Source organism: Protomyctophum parallelum, assembly GCF_964188405.1.
Source record: "Protomyctophum parallelum genome assembly, chromosome: 4".
NCBI classification, from domain to species: Eukaryota; Metazoa; Chordata; class Actinopteri; order Myctophiformes; family Myctophidae; genus Protomyctophum; species Protomyctophum parallelum.
In genome coordinates this window covers 29,687,942-29,708,109 of record NC_139700.1, presented here as the reverse complement: position 1 = coordinate 29,708,109, position 20,168 = coordinate 29,687,942, and the positions used below count along the sequence as shown (strand labels likewise).

General features: G+C 42.3%; 1 protein-coding gene across 2 annotated transcripts in view; it reads right to left on the bottom strand.

The window, feature by feature from the left end:
* Nucleotides 1-20,168, bottom strand: part of tbxas1 (thromboxane A synthase 1 (platelet)) — a 115,017-nt gene that overhangs the window by 2,831 nt on the left and 92,018 nt on the right. For both annotated transcript variants that reach the window (XM_083763197.1, XM_083763198.1), the window contains 3 exons: nt 2,508-2,596; nt 1,736-1,873; nt 1,447-1,609 (listed from right to left, as the gene is read on the bottom strand). In XM_083763197.1, coding sequence (XP_083619323.1) covers nt 1,447-1,609; nt 1,736-1,873; nt 2,508-2,596 — 390 coding nt within the window. The remainder of the gene's footprint in view (nt 1-1,446; nt 1,610-1,735; nt 1,874-2,507; nt 2,597-20,168) is intronic.

Here is a 20,168-nt window from a genome sequence, read left to right as displayed (position 1 = left end):
TTCCTCCATAATAGATAATCTACAAGCTATTTGGAGTATAGAGCCCTGAAGGACCACAGTCAACTAAGTTTATAATTTAGGGAGGTGCAGTAAGTGATATTTCATTGTTAAATAGCTCTATATTCAGGTTTCTTATATTGTTTTAGTTTTTTAGGTCAGAATACCATATTTTATCCAACCCGGAGAGAGAGAACTCATACAGGATGCAGGATAAACAAGTGAAATTGGAAGTGATGTCACAAAGAAATGAGCTGAATTTTGGTCCCGGAACACTAAAATGTAGAGAACTGGAGATACCAGATAACACTATAGCAACGATTACCATCACAATATAGAGCTTTGAACAAAACTTTGGGTTTTAACACAACCAATACTACTGTGGTTAAAAACTAAATAATAAATAGATGTTCACAATCACCAGGAAATCTGTCCCACATGTTCTGGTCTTGCCCCAAATTGATACCATTCTGGAAATCTTTCTTTGCCATAATTTCTGAGGTGCTGGAGAGTAGACAACCATTTTGCCTTGCCCCCAAATTGCAATTTTTGGAATCCCGGAGGAGGATGTAGTTTTACCCAGAAAACAACTTAATGTTATTGCCTTCGCCTCATTAATCGCCCGCAGGAGGATACTTTTACAGTGGAAGGCTGAGTCCCCTCCCTCGGCTAAATCATGGTTGATTGATGTTATGTCCTTTCTGAAACTTGAAAACATCAAATTCACGATTCGAGGGTCCTCTGACAAATTTTACGACCATTGGCAACCTTTAATATCGTATGTAAGCAGTTTAGAATCACTTTCACCTGACTGAAGACACGTGGTGTGGGTGTGCAGATCTCTACTTGGTGCAGTATATATATAGCATAATATATCGGAAATCATTACACATGAGAGTCGAGAAATGAGCCAATTAAGTGCTTTATCTCTTTATATATATATATGTGTATATATATAGGTTTTTCTTATTTTCTTTCTTTTTCTTTTTCTTTTTATTGTTTTTTTTTTCTTTTTAGTTAATATTACTTTGTTTTATTTTATTTACCTATTTGTATTATTGTTAATGTTATTTTTACCCCCCATTGAAGTTCTTCATTAATCATAACCATATGATCTCTTTCTTTGTATCTTAGTATCTTGTCTACCTATTGGTTTTATACCTGTGTATATACTGTATGTTGTGTGTATTGTTTTGTACTCAACCTATTGGTTTTACACCTGTGTTTATATGTTGTTTGTATGTCTGGCCTCGTGGGGAAAGATGGTGGGTGGGGATGACTGGGAAAGGAGTTGTGGGAGAAAATGTAAAAAAAACAAAGAGTCGTATTCTCTGTCTGTGAAAATTGCATATGTCATACTCTTTGAATAAAATGTACTTAAAAAAAGAAAAAGAAAAAAAAGCTCATGAATCATCGACTTGAGGTTTCTAGAGGTTAAAAGAAGCTCACCAATGTCTCAGAGCAGGTCACAATGTTGAACTTGTGGAACACATGCACCAGGGCCATCTTCATCTCCAGCTGGGCGAGCCTCATGCCAACACAGCTGCGGGGGCCGGCCCCAAACGGCAGGTACACAAACGGATGTCGGTTAGCCTTGGCCTCGGCCGTGAACCTGGAAAAGCAACACACGTCATCGTTTTGGATGTGGGATACGTTCAAAAACATTAAAGGACAAAGTAACAAACAAGCTATTTTCTGTTTATTAATTTGCCATGATGGCGTGGGTCCCACAGCACACCTCTCAGGGATGAAGCGTTCTGGCTCTGGCCAGTGCTCTGGGTCGTGGTGGAGGAAGCCTGCTGGGATCTCCAGAGTGACTCCTTTGGGAAGGAACTGACCGTTGATCACACAGTCCTGGTCAATGTCCCGCGCATACCTGCAGGAAAACACACATCCCTGGCCTCAATACATGTCCCATGTATGCTGCATGTTCTCAACTTTAGTCTAGTGATCTGAGTGGTCGAATGGTTATTTTCATTGTCGTATCTATGGTAATCGATTTCGAAATACCAGATTTGACATGAAACTGGACTGTTAGTGTGTGATTATTATCTCTCCCAGGGAGAGAAAAAAATGGTAAAGGGACCCTTTTGCAACCAGATCTTATTTTAATGATGTTTGGGAATTGGGAGACAAGAAACACTTTCCTGGGGGTTTTTATGTGGGTAATATGTGTTTTTACCCGTCTGTAAAACAACTGCCCTCTCCAGACCACGAATGCAGCATTTACTACATGGTGAAAGAAATGCAAATGACACTCCTTTCCATGCCATGCCGGAAGGATTCTTTTTACGTCCAGATACCCGTCCAGGAGACTTTAGACAAAAAGTAAAAATAATGATACGAGGTTTCGGCCAGAAGGTAACTAAAGGTCCTTCTGCAGAAAACTGTACCTTTGTACTTTTTTTTGCAAACCGTTAATAAAGTAATCAATCACCTTGTACTTTTTTGCAAACTGTTAGTAATCAAGTAATCAATCAATCAATCAATCAATCAATCAATCCTCCTACCTGAATCCAGGAGGGTAGAGACGCAGGGCTTCAGATATAACCATGTCTAAATACTTCAGCTCGTGGATGTTGGTGTAGTCTGGTGACTCCTACAACACAATGGAAAACCACATTATGTACTTCTTAAGTCTGGTAAACGGGCTGTTATTACAGTTTCAGTTTTCATTTTGTTTAGTTTTAATTACCTGTTTCAGAGTTAATTGTAATATAATATAATATAATATAATATAAAAGGTTATTTGTTAGGGAAAAGATGTAAAAATACAAAATATTTATATTCACCCCAAATACTAGGCTTATTGACAAAGACACAAGCTTCTTCAGTGATGAATATAGCCTGCATCCTTCATGTCACCCTCTGGGGGTCCTGGGATGCAATACTGTACTCTAACGTCGTTGAAGTAGATCTTATGAAAGGTCCATGGGACCCATCTAAAAGACCACTCCTGTCCCTGGGACCCATCTAAAAGACCACTCACTCCTGTCCCTGGGACCCATCTAAAAGACCACTCACTCCTGTCCCTGGGACCCATCTAAAAGACCACTCCTGTCCCTGGTACCCATCTAAAAGACCACTCCTGTCCCTGGGACCCATCTAAAAGACCACTCCTGTCCCTGGGACCCATCTAAAAGACCACTCACTCCTGTCCCTGGGACCCATCTAAAAGACCACTCACTCCTGTCCATGGGACCCATCTAAAAGACTACTCACTCCTGTCCCTGGGACCCATCTAAAAGACCACTCACTCCTGTCCCTGGGACCCATCTAAAAGACTACTCCTCCTGTCCATGGGACCCATCTAAAAGACCACTCACTCCTGTCCCTGGGACCCATCTAAAAGACTACTCCTCCTGTCCATGGGACCCATCTAAAAGACCACTCCTGTCCCTGGGACCCATCTAAAAGACCACTCACTCCTGTCCCTGGGACCCATCTAAAAGACCACTCACTCCTGTCCCTGGGACCCATCTAAAAGACCACTCCTGTCCCTGGTACCCATCTAAAAGACCACTCCTGTCCCTGGGACCCATCTAAAAGACCACTCCTGTCCCTGGGACCCATCTAAAAGACCACTCACTCCTGTCCCTGGGACCCATCTAAAAGACCACTCACTCCTGTCCATGGGACCCATCTAAAAGACTACTCACTCCTGTCCCTGGGACCCATCTAAAAGACCACTCACTCCTGTCCCTGGGACCCATCTAAAAGACTACTCCTCCTGTCCCTGGGACCCATCTAAAAGACCACTCACTCCTGTCCCTGGGACCCATCTAAAAGACCACTCACTCCTGTCCATGGGACCCATCTAAAAGACTACTCACTCCTGTCCCTGGGACCCATCTAAAAGACCACTCACTCCTGTCTCTGGTACCCATCTAAAAGACTACTCCTCCTGTCCCTGGGACCCATCTAAAAGACCACTCCTGTCCCTGGGACCCATCTAAAAGACCACTCACTCCTGTCCCTGGGACCCATCTAAAAGACCACTCACTCCTGTCCCTGGGACCCATCTAAAAGACCACTCACTCCTGTCCCTGGGACCCATCTAAAAGACTACTCCTGTCTCTGGTACCCATCTAAAAGACCACTCCTGTCTCTGGTACCCATCTAAAAGACTACTCCTGTCTCTGGGACCCATCTAAAAGACCACTCACTCCTGTCCCTGGGACCCATCTAAAAGACTACTCCTGTCCCTGGGACCCATCTAAAAGACTACTCCTGTCTCTGGTACCCATCTAAAAGACTACTCCTGTCTCTGGGACCCATCTAAAAGACTACTCCTGTCTCTGGGACCCATCTAAAAGACTACTCCTCCTGTCCCTGGGACCCATCTAAAAGACTACTCCTCCTGTCCCTGAGACCCATCTAAAAGACCACCCCTGGGACCCATCTAAAAGACCACCCCTGGGACCCATCTAAAAGACCACTCACTCCTGTCCCTGAGACCCATCTAAAAGACCTCTCTTGGGACCCATCTAAAAGACCACCCCTGGGACCCATCTAAAAGACCACCCCTGGGACCCATTACATTGAAAACATTTCTCTAGGATTTTACTCTTTTTTTAATTGTGTATTTTTGTCAACTTAAATGTTTTTTATTTTTCCCCCCTCCACACCTAGTTTTTGTTATTTAGTTTTAGTTAACAATAATAATCCTGGTGGTAAAAATAAGTGCATTATATAAACTGCCATTCAGGGGCACATGTTGTACTTCCCCCCCCCCCACTGCCTGTAGAGAGCAGCAATGCACCATAATATTCATCCATCGTCAACATATTATTCTGGGTGCCTGCCATGCAATGGCAGAAACACAGGTTGAAATCCGCAACACATACTTAATCGTAATCAAGACACGAAATTTGACGTCTATGGCCGGCCGCACGGTTTACCAAAGCCCCACAATATATACATCGAAACGTGCGGCTCGGCCGGGAATGGTGTGCTTGTGCTTTTCTTTCCGTTTCGGGTTACCGTGCCGACGTAATTCGCAATAAACTACGCGAAAAATGCCCCATGCAAAGTCAATGGGAAAACGCGGGTAAAAACAGAAAACGACAGGTTACTTTGGAGCCACATTGCTCTGGCATACTGTTACGTAGAAACACGATTTAAACCTCAAACAGCAGACGAGGCCATCGACTTTGTTGTGGTTCAGACGGAATTCGAATACGTTGCACGGTTTGCCCGCTATCACAGTTCAAAGTGTGTGTGGTCTGAGCAAAAATCTCGACTCACAGTGTCGCACGGCCAGAGAGAGAGCGGGTCAGAGGGAGAAGCCAATGTGAAGACTGTAGCGAAATTCTCAGAACAAATCGTCCTCACGGCCAAAATATTAACTTTACACGCATGGGTTTCGGTAATTTTGTAGCCACACTCGTCCTCTTTCACCCAATGTCACAACCACAGCCCAGATACATACGGTACGTGAACTACAGCCCTGAAAGCGACAGGTGTACCATCATAATGTGTCATGAAACTACATGTTAACTGCCTGAATGAGTCAGCAATTTTTTCATCACAAACACAATTTCTTAACTCGCTCTTATAACCAAATTTTTATCGTACCAATACCACGATCGCACACGGCGTACCTTAATGTCTCGGGTCACTCACGGCGAAAACAAAAATCGCATTCGACTTTTACTTTTTGCGATAGAGCAATTTGTTCGGACATACGTTCTCTCACTGAGTCAGTGTGCTTTAAACTTTCAATAGTGGTAGCATTCGCATAGACTCAGCTCAGCTGAAAATGATACTTTGTTAATGATTCAAGGTCAAGTTGACCACCTCTCACACACGAACGCACACGCACGCACATGCACAAATGTGCACGCACACACACACATTGAAAGTCAATGAAATAAATCGGGGAAACACGTAACTCTGTCATTTCTCAACCGTTTCAGAAGCGGGGCGGCTCGCCGGAACCGGGCCGCCCCCCCTGAACGAAACCAAATGGACCCTTACAGCTCAGACATCTTAGCATTAGCATGTTAGCATCTTAGCATTAGCATGTTAGCATTAGCATGTTAGCATGCGCATGTTAGCATATTAGCATTAGCATGTTAGCATTAGCATGTTAGCATTAGCATGTTAGCATGATAGCATTAGCATGTTAGCATTAGCATGTTAGCATTAGCATGTTAGCATTATAGCATTAGCATGTTAGCATTAGCATGTTAGCATTAGCATGATAGCATTAGCATGTTAGCATTAGCATGTTAGCATTATAGCATTAGCATGATAGCATTAGCATGTTAGCATTAAAATGTTAGCATGTTAGCATGTTAGAATTAGAATGTTGGTGGCAACGTAATGCGCAATAAACTAAGACAAAATACCCCATTGAAAGTCAATGGGGAGACCTGGCTCACATGTAACCAAATGGACCCTTCTGAGAGGCTAAATGTCATCAAATGGTGGTCCGTGGCTCAAATGCTGCACAGTCTTGGCAAGCTTCAGGCACCCAGACAAATTTATTGAAATTTTGTTTCTAGTTAACAGTCCTTCTCAAAACTGTACGCAACACATGCTCTAATGTGGAGGTAAAATACAGCACCACAATAATACATACAATGTCACAGCACTTCAAATTTCATTAGATCTTTTTGAAATGCAATTAAACCAGTAAACCTTACAGCAGTTTGAGGATAACACAAAGCCCTAATAAGTACTGTATTTCCGCTGTGATCCTTCCTCTCACAAGCAACAGGTAGCCTAATACTAATAAGTTAAAAAACATAATATAATACAAAACAAATGACAGTAAGATACATAAAAAAACTAAACACACACAAAATAAAACAGGCGCTCGCCGTGACTCTCCACTATCTTTCCCTATACAAATTACCTTCTGTAGAGGGACCTTTTCTTTACATGCTTTAGCTGCTTAAATGAGTAGTTCGCCAAAATAATTACTTATTCTATATCAGATACACACCCCATTACATGAAGGCTTGAATTCATGGAGATTATTTTTTTTGTCACATTCTGAGCCAACTTCACACTTATATGTTTTATATCATACACTACCTCACATATTAAAACACTTTCCCTACATAAACCGTGTTACCCGCATTTAATATTTATTTTGATGCTGCTTAATACGCTAAACCAGCTATTTGTTTAATGTGTTTAATTCGCAGTTTTTTTATAATTAAAAAGAAAGAGCGGATTTGTCGATTTGACGAAATCAAGCCATGCTCTGGGCTAATGAGTTCAATGCAAGTGAACGGGGGTTTGTTCATTTGTTTGGACTAAAACATGCTGTGCGAGCTGTTTTTGTTTCGCATCGTCATGGCGGCGTGTTTTTCTCTTCAACAACAACCAATGGGACTATTTTCTGCCGGATTTCCGTCGATCAAAGCTGCAAATACTTTGGCGTATGCTCCAAAGGTAATAGATCAATCCTGGCAGCCTAGATAGGATGGATAGATTAATCTAACGCCCTGAACGTGTAAATGTTTCCATGTGTCTGCGGGCAATGCACCAGGTCACATCCGTTACTGTATATGAACATACTTGCCCAGAAAAGAAAATCCTAAATTAAATTAGCTCCTGGTCTTGTCTGGTCTGGCCTTTTATCAAAGAGACCCTCTGGCACACACTAACTCATGTTGCGTCGTGCTGCTTTCCGATGCTTGTGGATCTGCTACTGTTTATGCCTTTGTGCGAGGCTGTGGCTTGACGAAGTATCGGATTGATTTACAATGAAACACAAAATATGGAGATAAAGGGTTTCTGCCTGACAGCGACGCCGGGATATGTTTTGCATTGGAGACGGAGACGCAGAGAGCTTGAAGGTCAGTAGCAGGGCCAAGCCACTCGCTGCCTGGCCCTGCCTGGCGTCTATCCTTGGGGGGTGTGTGTGTGTGTGTGTGTGACGACTACGGCCCTATTGTCTGGCAGCTGGCCCGCTGCTGTCACTCCTCATCATGCTTTTGTGCAACATTGTAGTATGATCAAGTGGTGGCGTTTACAAAAAAACACAAAAAGTACATAGATCAGCACCACAAGGAGATATTGCAAATGGACCCCCAAATAATTGGCTAAACACTAAGATTTTAATGGTAACTAGAAAATGTGCCCTTCCGGGCACAGGTCTCCACCAGGTTATCCACAGATCCGTGCAGTTAGAGGTAAAAACACTTTTCGGCCAGTTATAGCGCCACCTTGAGGCTGAGTTGAAATTGTTCATGTGGCATTTCGTCCTCGGCCTAGTGGGAATGTGGGTGCACAATTTCACGGAAATCACGCGATGTGTTCATGATTTGTAGCATTTTGTTTGAAACTGAGCACTCCTGTGAACTTTGGAAGCCAATCTTAACCAATCAGGATGGAGTCTGATAAATCTGAAAGACCCGTTTCGTTGAATGGCTCTAGAGAGACTGTGTACCAATTTGCGTGATGTTTGGACAAAATCTGTAGGTGTACTGTGCAAAAACTTGTTTTGCACAAAGCGGCCTCCTGGTGGCGCTATAACAGGCCGTTCTGGAAAGTTTGGGGCAGAGGTTCATCGTTGGCATCCAGGGAGTGTGTGTGCAAAATTTGGCATCGACCGGGTTGTTTTGCACAAAGCGGCCTCCTGGTGGCGCTATAACAGGCCGTTCTGGAAAGTTTGGGGCAGAGGTTCATCGTTGGCATCCAGGGAGTGTGTGTGCAAAATATGGCATCGACCGGGTTAATGGTGGCCGAGATTAGCTGTTCACGGACACACGGACGGACACACGGACGGACACACAAACGGACGGACGGAGTGCAAAACATACTCTCCCCACATGCCTTCGGCCTGGTGGAGACAATAAATATATATATTTTTAAATCATGTAAAACATAAAATCGTGTTTTTGAGTGGTGCAACCACTCCAAGGAACAGCAATGTCCGTGTTCACCTATGTGACGTTAATGTGTTAATGTGACTATGAGCACCAGTATGACTATGAGTACCAGTAGGGGCGCTGTTGTGCCAGAGAGAGAGAGAGAGAGAGAGAGGGGGGAGAGAGAGGGGAGTTGCACCACTCAGTTCACACGGGTGTGATTGAAACATGTGTTTTCATTATAATACCGGTAAATAAAACAAATACAATATTGTATGTTAGTTCCTCTGATCCAAGCCACCATTGATTGACTGATTGATCTTCAAAATCTCTCAAGATAAATAGGGACCCCTTTTTTTTTTTTTTTTAATAACATTTTTCACATAAAGATGAATGTAACTGTTCCAGAACGAGAGACAGTGGTTTCAGGTATAAACTTAAATTATAAAATATGGTTTTGGTTATGATCATACTTGGGTAAAAAGGTTGATTTCTTTATGAATAAATATAATTTAAGTATGGCAATAAATATGTTAAAAAGGTTATTCTCAAGGTAAAAATGCACCCTTTGAAAGGGAGTCACGTGATTAGTGTCACGTCACTCACGTGACGTCACCTGTCAGTAGGGTCAGAGGTTGAACGGACTTCCTGGAGAAAAGTTGTATGTTTTGGGAACGTCTGGAGAGAGAGACGATATTATCATTCTGCACATGGTTCAAAGGCGCACACGGTACATATCTGTTATTTTATTGTGATGTGTTGTTGTGGATTGTTTGTTGTTTAATGTAGAACTGTGGAATTAGTGTGATCTTTTGAATGCACATGTGTGGACTCACTAAATACCTATTTCACAATGAGTATGGACTCCTACAACTCAACAAATGTATGTTTGTTCTTATTCTAGTTTTCACGGTGTCTTGGTGACTGGAGGAGTTGAAAGTCGCATGGAAAATAAAATCAATATCAGACATCTGTATGATGTGTGGACATACTTGAACCTGTACAGCTACAATGAATCATAAATGTATACAGATAAAGTGAGACAAACTGGACCCTTTTTATCCCCAAAGGGTTGAGAACCACTATCACCACTGATGTCACAGACCGGCAACATGGAAGTCACACCGCTATTAGAGACAGCGGATAATCAGTGCGGTCGGGATCATTTGTATTCCGATGACACGGTGTCCTGATTATGCAGATTCAATGACAATCACTTATCCGAGTCCTTTGGGGGTGTTAAACAAAGCTGACTCTACAAGTCGGCAGCATGGTGGGAATGTGGCATATGCATGCATGCGCGTGCATGTAAAATCTTTTACGCACTCCGTGAATACAAGGATATATTTTTGTTTACATAACATTCCTTTATGGTGAATGAAGAATAAAGTAAATTGAGATTAACACCAGCAAAAATATATAAAAAAACTCAATGCTTCACGATAAATCCAGCATAAGCGATAGTTCATTGAGGCACGGAAGGCAGAAGGTTATTATATATAGTTCCACTCATTCATTGCCCTTAGTAATTGTCTCCACCAGGCCTAAAGCCCCGTTCAGATAAAAAAAAGCTGGAAATAAAAAAAAAGCAAAACTCATTGCCACGCAGCTTTTTTTTGAGAAAAGTGGGCGTGTACAAGGTACCTGTCACTCAAGCTGCCCGGACTGGCTTTGAGACAAGACACAGGCAGTTTTTTAGCAGATGCGCATTTGAAAGTCTAAAATGTTAAATAGCGACTGTATAGGAGAAATAATTATATGTTACCAAGATTGCCTTTTTTCACCTTAGAAATATTGCACGAATCAGAGCCTATGTGTCCTTGGACGATGCAAAAACGCTAATCCACGCCTTTGTTTTTTCTCGGCTTGATTACTGCAATGCACTTTTTTCAGGACTGCCTAAGAAAACAACTGAAAGATTACAACTTGTCCAAAATGCAGCAGCCAGAGTTTTAACTAGAACTAAGATGAGAGAACATATTACTCCAGTTTTGGCATCACTGCACTGGCTTCCGGTTGTTTTTAGGATTGATTTTAAAATAATTTTACTTGTCTATAAAGCTCTCAATGGTCTCGCACCTTCCTACCTACATGACTGCCTGCCTAAATATGTCCCAAACCGCCCGCTAAGGTCTTCCACTGCTGGCCTGCTCGCTTTGCCTAAAAAAATGGCAACTAAAAAATACGGGGAAGCAGCTTTTTGCTTCTACGGGCCGTCGGCATGGAACAAGCTCCCTCTGTACCTTCGTCAGGCAGCCTCTGTAGACATTTTTAAAGCTCAGCTCAAGACCCACTTCTACAACATTGCTTTTAATTGATCTTTTAGTTTTTTTTACTGTCGTTGCCTTGCCTTTCTTTTATTCTCCATTGTTCTGTAAAGCACTTTGAGCTGCATTTCATGTCATGAAAGGTGCTATACAAATAAAGTTTTATTAATATTTTATTATATATTTAGTTACATCATAACCTATTTATCGGTGAATAAATAATATAATCTTGGTCAACTTGTTTGTAAATAACCGAACGGACCGGATCTCAATCCTCCCCAGTCTTCAGTGCTCATCTCCCCCCTGCACTCCGCTCTCCTCTCCCCCTCTCGAGTGAAACCCTCGGGGCATTTTTTTATATAGCGGCTCTGTATGTAATGTTAATGTTGATTTAGCAAGAGCATACCGTAGAAATACAATTGTATATATAGAGCACGTTGTAAAAGCAATTAAAACAGCTTATGTTTACGTGTGATTTCCGGACATTCAGTTCCAAGTCTCCCCCGCGGCGCTGTCTGTCTGTCACTCAATATCGCGCTCAATATCACACACACACACACACACACACACACACACACACACACACACACACACACACACACACACCCACACACACACACACATAAATCTTATCTATATGAGATTGGTTTATCGATTAATTCATACAATGCAGCTACGGACACACACACACACACACACACGACGACCACAGAGCGGGCTTCTCCTCCCCTCTTCTCTGGGAAAGTTTTGGGGAAAAACACGGAACACAACCTGTTTTCACCGCTTCGACAACTTGTTTCTCATATAAACTTTCATTTCTATCGATAAATATGCTATGGTCTCTACATTGCAGCTACCGACAGACACACACACACACACACACACACACACACACACACACACACACACGACGACCGGCTGAGAGCGGGCTTCTCCTCCCCTCTTCTCTGGGAAAGTTTGGGGGAAAACTCAGACACCGGTTGGAACTATATTGTTTAATTGTTTGTCTATCTATCTATCTATCTATATCTGCTAATTTATCAACCGTGTGTGTGTGCACTGTTTAGTCCACATTCAGCGACGGATAGCGTTCTGGACTGGGCAGTAGTCCACATCAATGGCTTCGATGATAACCGGGGGGGGGGGGGGGGGGGTGAATGCAGGATCAATTCTCCCCAGAAAAAGTGACAATCCAGTGGGAACACGGAACACAACCTGTTTTCACCGCTTCGACAACTTGTTTCTCATATAAACTTTCATTTCTATCGATAAAATCTGCTATGGTCTTGCCAAATATCCATTCATATTTCATATACAGCCCATATTTAAAAAGTTTATTTTTTAATTCGGAGATTCGGGCCGCACAGCTTTCGGAGAGGCAAATGGTTTTGTGAAATGATCTCAACTCCGCCTCCTCAAACCACGCTGTGCTCTGATTGGCTACACGCAGCTTTTAAAAGCTCCAGATTTTCAAAGCTGCTTTAAAGTTAAGTTTTGGGGAGAAAAAAAGAAAGCAAAAATAAAAAAGCTGTTCATTCCAAGCTTCAAAACGCAAAAGCTGCTCAGCATAGAGATAACATGGGACCACGAAGCTAAAGCAGAAGCTAGCTTCTGCAATGTGAATGGGGCTTAAGGCATGGGGAGAGAGTATGTTATGCACTCCGTCCGTGTGTGTGTCCGTCCGTCCGTCTGTGTACAGCTAATCTCCGGCACCGTTAACCTGGTCGATGCCAAACTTTGTAACACACTCCCTGGATGCCAACGATGAACCTCTGCCCCCAATTCTCCAGAACGGCCTGTTATAGCGCCATCAGGAGGCCGACTTTTGTAAAACATTTCATCATTCATCAATGTTTTTTTTTATATTACTCCTCCATATTTTGTCCCAAATCCTGCAAATTGTTACACAGTATCTCCAGGCGCGGATATAGGCAAGGCAGGCCGGCCGCTCCGATGCGTGGTATTAAACTGTATACTTTCTCTCTCTCCCTCTCTCTCTGGCTCTCTCTCCCACAAACACGCTGTTAAGTTACCGCGACTAAGACTACATTTCCTGTCAATAATAAGCAGTGTAAAATGTAGTTCATTGGGAGGTAAAGGGTGACGCTTTATTGTGAAGGCCCCTTCACGGCGCAGGCAGGAAATAGAGTGTTTAAACTGGGCTGCTTTGCTGCACGTAGACTGATTTGCTCCGGTCTGTCCGGTGGCTGTATATAGCCTACAGTTTTTAGCCCTGCTCTGCAAATTTTGCAATCACCTGATAAAGGTGAGTTTTGATTCTTTGAACAGTCAAAACAAGACCCAAAAATTACCACAGGCACTTTCAAAAGAGGGCAAGATAGATGGATTAAAGGTGGAATACAAACACAACAGCTCCATCCACATGCACTTAGTCAGTTAGTCTTACTTTAATAGTGGAGGTGAGTGAAGTCGCATGAAAGGAATACCAAGACAACAACAGTATCAGAAAGATGCAGCATGGACATTCCCACGTGAACTTTACCACTTGAATTGAAACATTCCCATTCATCACAGCCATGTACAGACGGGGCCCGTGGGTCACTCCAACCGACACTGAGCATCTCTATAGTCATGCTCAAGACAGATCTGTCCGATATTTCATATTCAATCCTGATTGGCTAAAATTGGCTTTCAGTTTACAGGATTGGCCCGTTTTGACCAAAAAGCCTCAAATAATGAACGCAGCCTGCAATTTACGTGAAATCTTTCCTACTAGGCTGAGGAATATATCCCACCTAGGGATGCACCGAAAATTCGGCCACCGAAAATATTCGGCCGAAAATGGCTAAAAATGTATTTTCGGCCTATTCGGTTTCGGCTCAAATAAGCCGAAAAATATCACCGAATAGTAGTAGTGGTCCTAAAGTTGTGAATCGAACTAAACTGCGGGAAAAACAAAGATGTACAAGCCCAACGCGCTGTGCATTGCGACGGGTAGATAGCTTGTAGATCTGCTACTTTCAGCGCAGGAAGGGCGCATGCTTATGACGCTCATTAACTATGCATCAGCTCAGCAGGCAGCAGCCAGCAGTTACTGAGCGGTCACAACACAACACACGTCGCAGCAGTCACGGAATGCTTCAATGCACAGGCAGATCCGACACAACTTTATTGCATACATATGTGCTTTCATCCACGCTTCCATAGCCTTTTACATCTTATTTCCCATCCACGGGCACAAGCAACGTGATATCAGCAGCTCTTCCACCCGATCTGTGGACGGGTGTTGTTCTGTTGACGAGGGAAGCTATAGCTAGCATGGGAGCTAACGTTAGTTTTAACACCTCACACTCGCTGCTGCGTTTACACGGGCAGACACAAAGACGAATGGGAATATCATTTGGAGCTTTAACAATGAATGATACTGTATCGTTGCGTCTGCCCATGTTTAATGGTCAGGGTTTCACTGTCCACAACTATAATGCACTTCCCAAAACTCAGAGACATGCCACCACCTATAAATTCAAACCCACCTCTGGAATTTTGCTATCTCATTCCACTTTAATTTATTTTATTCCATAGTCTTAGTTTTTCTCTAATAAAGTTGTTTTTATTTGTTTTCTCATGTTCTCCTTGAAAAGTGTCTAAGTAGCCTACTCAGAGAAGCTTTATATAAATAATATTATCACTATTATTATTACTACTTGTTTTATTGCCTATGCTTATGTAGAAAAAAAAGCTCACTGCTCAGGTCAAATAGGCCTATTGATATGCGATTAAAATGTGATTAATTGAGATTAATTAATCACAAAGCCTCCAATTAATTAGATGTTTTTTTAAGTGTTTTTTAAGTGTTTATTATTTAAGTTAGGTTTTGCCATAATCATGTCTTTTGCCATAATCAGGTAGCTTTACAACAAATATGTATTCGGCTATTCGGTATTCGGTTTTCGGCCAACTGTTTCCTATATTCGGTATTCGGTTTCGGCCAAGAATTTCCCTTTCGGTGCATCCCTAATCTCACCCTTTTCACATTGGCCTGTTATAGCGCCAGCAGCAGGTGGATTTTTGCAAAACATATTTTTGGAACAAAATGCCTCAAATCATCCAATTGCCATCAAAGGCGTAGAAGAAATGGCACCCTTTTCACATTGGCTTATTATAGCGCCACCAGAAGGGCACAACCTGACCTGACCTGGTGGAGACCTGTGCCCCGAGGGGCACTTTTTCTAGTTCTGGGTGCCTGCCATGCAATGGCAGAAACACAGGTTGAAATCCGCAACACATACTTAATCGTAATCAAGACACAAAACTTTGACGTCTATGGCCGGCCGCACGGTTTACCAAAGCCTCTCAATATATACATCGAAACGTGTGGCTCGGCCGGGAATGGTGTGCTTGTGCTTTTCTTTCCGTTTCGGGTTACCGTGCCGACGTAATTCGCAATAAACTATGCGAAAAATGCCCCATGCAAAGTCAATGGGGAAACGCGGGTAAAAACAGAAAACAACACGTTACTTTGGAGCCACATTGCTCTGGCATACTGTTACGTAGAAACACGATTTAAACCTCAAACAGCACACGAGGCCATCGACTTTGTTGTGGTTCAGACGGAATTCGAATACGTTGCACGGTTTGCCTGCTAGCGCAGTTCAAAGTGTGTGTGGTCTGAGCAAAAATCTCGACTCAGTGTCGCACGGCCAGAGAGAGAACGGGTCAGAGGGAGAAGCCAATGTGAAGACTGTAGCGAAATTCTCCGAACAAATCGTCCTCACGGCCAAAATATTAACTTTACACGCATGGGTTTCGGTAATTTTGTAGCCACACTCGTCCTCTTTCACCCAATGTCACAACCACAGCCCAGATACATACGGTACGTGAACTACAGCCCTGAAAGCGACAGGTGTACCATCATAATGTGTCATGAAACTACATGTTAACTGCCTGAATGAGTCAGCAATTTTTTCATCACAAACACAATTTCTTAACTCGCTCTTATAACCACATTTTTTATCGTACCAATACCACGATCGCACACGGCGTACCTTAATGTCTCGGGTCACTCACGGCAAAAACTAAAATCGCATTAGACTTTTACTTTTTGCAATAGAGCAATTTGTTCGGACATACGTTCTCTCACTGAGTCAGTGTGCTTTAAACTTTCAATAGTGGTTGCATTCGCATAGACTCAGCTCAGCTGAAAATTATACTTTGTTAATGATTCAAGGTCAAGTTGACCACCTCTCACACACGCGCACACACGAACGCACACGCACGCACAAATGTGCACGCACACACACACATAGAAAGTCAATGAAAAGAATCGGGGAAACACGTAACTCTGTCATTTCTCAACCGTTTCAGAAGCGGGGCGGCTCGCCGGAACCGGGCCGCCCCCCTGAACGAAACCAAATGGACCCTTACAGCTCAGACATCTTAGCATTAGCATGTTAGCATTAGCATGTTAGCATGTTAGCATTAGCATGTTAGCATTAGCATGTTAGCATGATAGCATTAGCATGTTAGCATTAGCATGTTAGCATTAGCATGTTAGCATGATAGCATTAGCATGTTAGCATTATAGCATTAGCATGTTAGAATTAGCATGTTAGCATTAAAATGTTAGCATGCTAGCATGTTAGCACGTTAGTATTAGCATGTTAGAATTAGAATGTTGGTGGCAACGTAATGCGCAATAAACTAAGACAAAATACCCCATTGAAAGTCAATGGGGAGAACTGGCTCACATGTAACCAAATGGACCCTTCTGAGAGGCTAAATGTCATCAAATGGTGGTCCGTGGCTCAAATGCTGCACAGTATTGGCAAGCTTCAGGCACCCAGAAAAAAATCTTGAAATTTAGTTTCTAGTTCATTCTGCTTCTTTAAATCAGCTGCCTCTACAGATCATCTAACTTCTCACTCATTCGCTATGAGCTATCTCATCCACGGCATGCCTTCATTCCCACAGTGCAATTCAGATGGCCTTCTTAAGCAGCCTCAGCTCACTACTCATTCTTCATGCTGAGCTGTCAAAGCAACTCGTTCAGCATCTGTGTGAAAATTTCCCCCACCTCCCCAGCTTCCTCCCTGTAGTTCTTAGTCCAGGGGTTATGGGATATTATTGGATTGTTTGCGATTGTGTTGAATTATGTGTTGATGTGTTATTTTAATTTAATTATTGTATCTTTGGCTTTGCTCTGGTGGGTCGTTGATATCAGAGCTGTGTATCGGTGCACAGATAATCGGAGATATCAAATGTGATATCAGACCTGTGTCTCGGTACGCACATTATCTGATATCACATGAGCAGAGCCACACCGGCATACTAAAATGCAATAGCTTTGCAATAAATGGTTTATGGTCAATCTGAGCTGAAGTGTCTCAATGAAATGAATGTTCTACAAAGCATCCATATTCTGATGGCCAAGCAGATTGTCGATCGGCTATAAGTTATTTAATGTAGAGCGAAAACATAAAACACATATAGAGCCCTGAGGGACTCTGGTCAACAACCTTGAAGTATGGGGTTTAATCAAACAGCATCATTGAGCACTACAGAGTCTACGGGGCATGGGAACGGACCACCAGAGGTGTGTGAAGGTCCATCAAGATTGCGTGTCTCGTGTTGTGTGTATGTCAGCTCTTTAGCCGACAAATGAGCTCCCCATGGTCGCTGGAGCGAGAAATCAGAGGCAAAAACACACTCCCTCTCACAAGTACATGGCTACGAAAACACCAACACATGCTTCAAATGAAACACAAACACACACGCACGTCACGCAATGTGCTGAGAGGAGAAAATGTACTCTGGTCAAAGAGTCATGTTTACCTAGCCTTATAACTTTTAAATCTTAGCGTCTCCATTCTGGGGCGAAGATCCAGCGAAAATGGCTATTTTGTATTTTCGACTGGATATTTGGTGTAGAGGGAAATACTAGCAGACCTAGTATAGTGCCTTGGGGGACCACGGTCAACCAAGTACTGTATATAGCGTGTAAGTGGTTAAATGTCTAAGTGTTCAGAAAGATGTGATAGAAGTGATAGAAAACAGAAACAGAGACCTGTAATCGTGTCTTTACAGGTCTCCCTAAAACACTGAAATTGATTCAGAACGCTGCTGCTCAAGTCCACATCTGATCTAATACCAAAAAGTAGAACAAATCACTACAGTTCTTAAATCCTTACACTGGTTCCTTGTGTGCCAACAAAATAAAATAATAAAATAGAAATACTATTACTTTGAATGGTTTGAATGGTTTAGGGTCAAAATACATTTATGATCTTGTTCGCGTACGATATCATGAACCATCCAGAATCCAGATATCTCTGGTCTGCGGGAAAGGTCTGCTTTCTGTCCCTAAAACCAAAACTAAATGTGGGGAAGCAGGATTTAGCTATGCACCACATATCTGGAACAAACTCCCAGAAAACTGCAGGTCTGCTGCCTTTCATTGAGTTACTTTCCTTTTTTTTATTTTCTGCACTGTAATTGTAATATTTTTAACTTATTTTGTTTTATGCATCCTAATGTCATTTGTATAATTGCGTTTCCTTTGCTTGATGTTGATGTTGATGTGTAAAGAACATTGAATTGCCTTGTTGAAATATGCTATACAAATACAACTGCGTACGACATTTATCTATGGCATATCACTCCAAATGTGGGCGTCAGTCAGGTCAGAGCCCCAATGACTTCTATTATAAAATTAAAGCCTTTTTTATAGTATAAAACATATATACAAGTTAAAATACTACTTCTGTGGCAAACTGGCAGTGTGAAACGTGGCGATTTACAAATAGATTAGATATAGAACGAAGACTGAAGTTGAAGCTGCACTATGTAACTTTCTTTTTCTACCCGGATTTGAACCCGGGTCTCCTGCTGACGTTTTTACCACTGAACTAAGAGAGCCTGCTGCATGCTTGGAAAGGCTGTGTCCATGTAAATGTGCACGCACGCACTCTTTTTTCTTTTAGGTTTTATGACCTCAATTACACCCAAAAAACCTGAACTTTGAACATTCAGTGGATTTTCTGTGATCTGAAGTTTTCTTTGGGGTTTTTTGGGCCTTTTGAGCTACAATGAAAACAGGCAACACAGTGAAACAGTGAGATCTGCTGGCAAATCCCATTGACATATATGGGATTTGCAGTAAGTGATGTCACTTACTGCCGGCAAATCAGAGCACCTGTTTGAGCCAGAAAACCCCAGATCACAGAAAATCTACTGAATGTTAAAAGTTCATGTTTTTTGGGTGCAATTGAGATTAGAAAACCTAAAAAAACAAGAACAATTCCAAAACCAACAAAACCAACAAAACTTAAAATACTACTTCTGTGGCAAACTGGCAGTGTGAAACGTGGCGATTTACAAATAGATTAGATATAGAACGAAGACTGAAGTTGAAGCTGCACTATGTAACTTTCTTTTTCTACCCGGATTTGAACCCGGGTCTCCTGCTGACGTTTTTACCACTGAACTAAGAGAGCCTGCTGCATGCTTGGAAAGGCTGTGTCCATGTAAATGTGCACGCACGCACTCTTTTTTCTTTGAGGTTTTATGACCTCAATTACACCCAAAAAACCTGAACTTTGAACATTCAGTGGATTTTCTGTGATCTGAAGTTTTCTTTGGGGTTTTTTGGGCCTTTTGAGCTACAATGAAAACAGGCAACACAGTGAAACAGTGAGATCTGCTGGCAAATCCCATTGACATATATGGGATTTGCAGTAAGTGATGTCACTTACTGCCGGCAAATCAGAGCACCTGTTTGAGCCAGAAAACCCCAGATCACAGAAAATCTACTGAATGTTAAAAGTTCATGTTTTTTGGGTGCAATTGAGATTAGAAAACCTGAAAAAACAAGAACAATTCCAAAACCTTTTTTTTTTATGTCACAATCCCTTTAACATGTATACTTTGTGAAATGTCTGTGTAGTATGACAAAAAAAAGTATGTATTTTTGTCCTTTTACGTGGTTTTTACCATTAGACCAATGTATTTTGGGGCCTTGAACAAGCATGTGGACGCAGGCTAGAGATGCATTCATGGTTCAGTCTCCCGGGACAGAAATGCACAATATTTCAGGTCTGATAAGCGTTACATCCCCAGA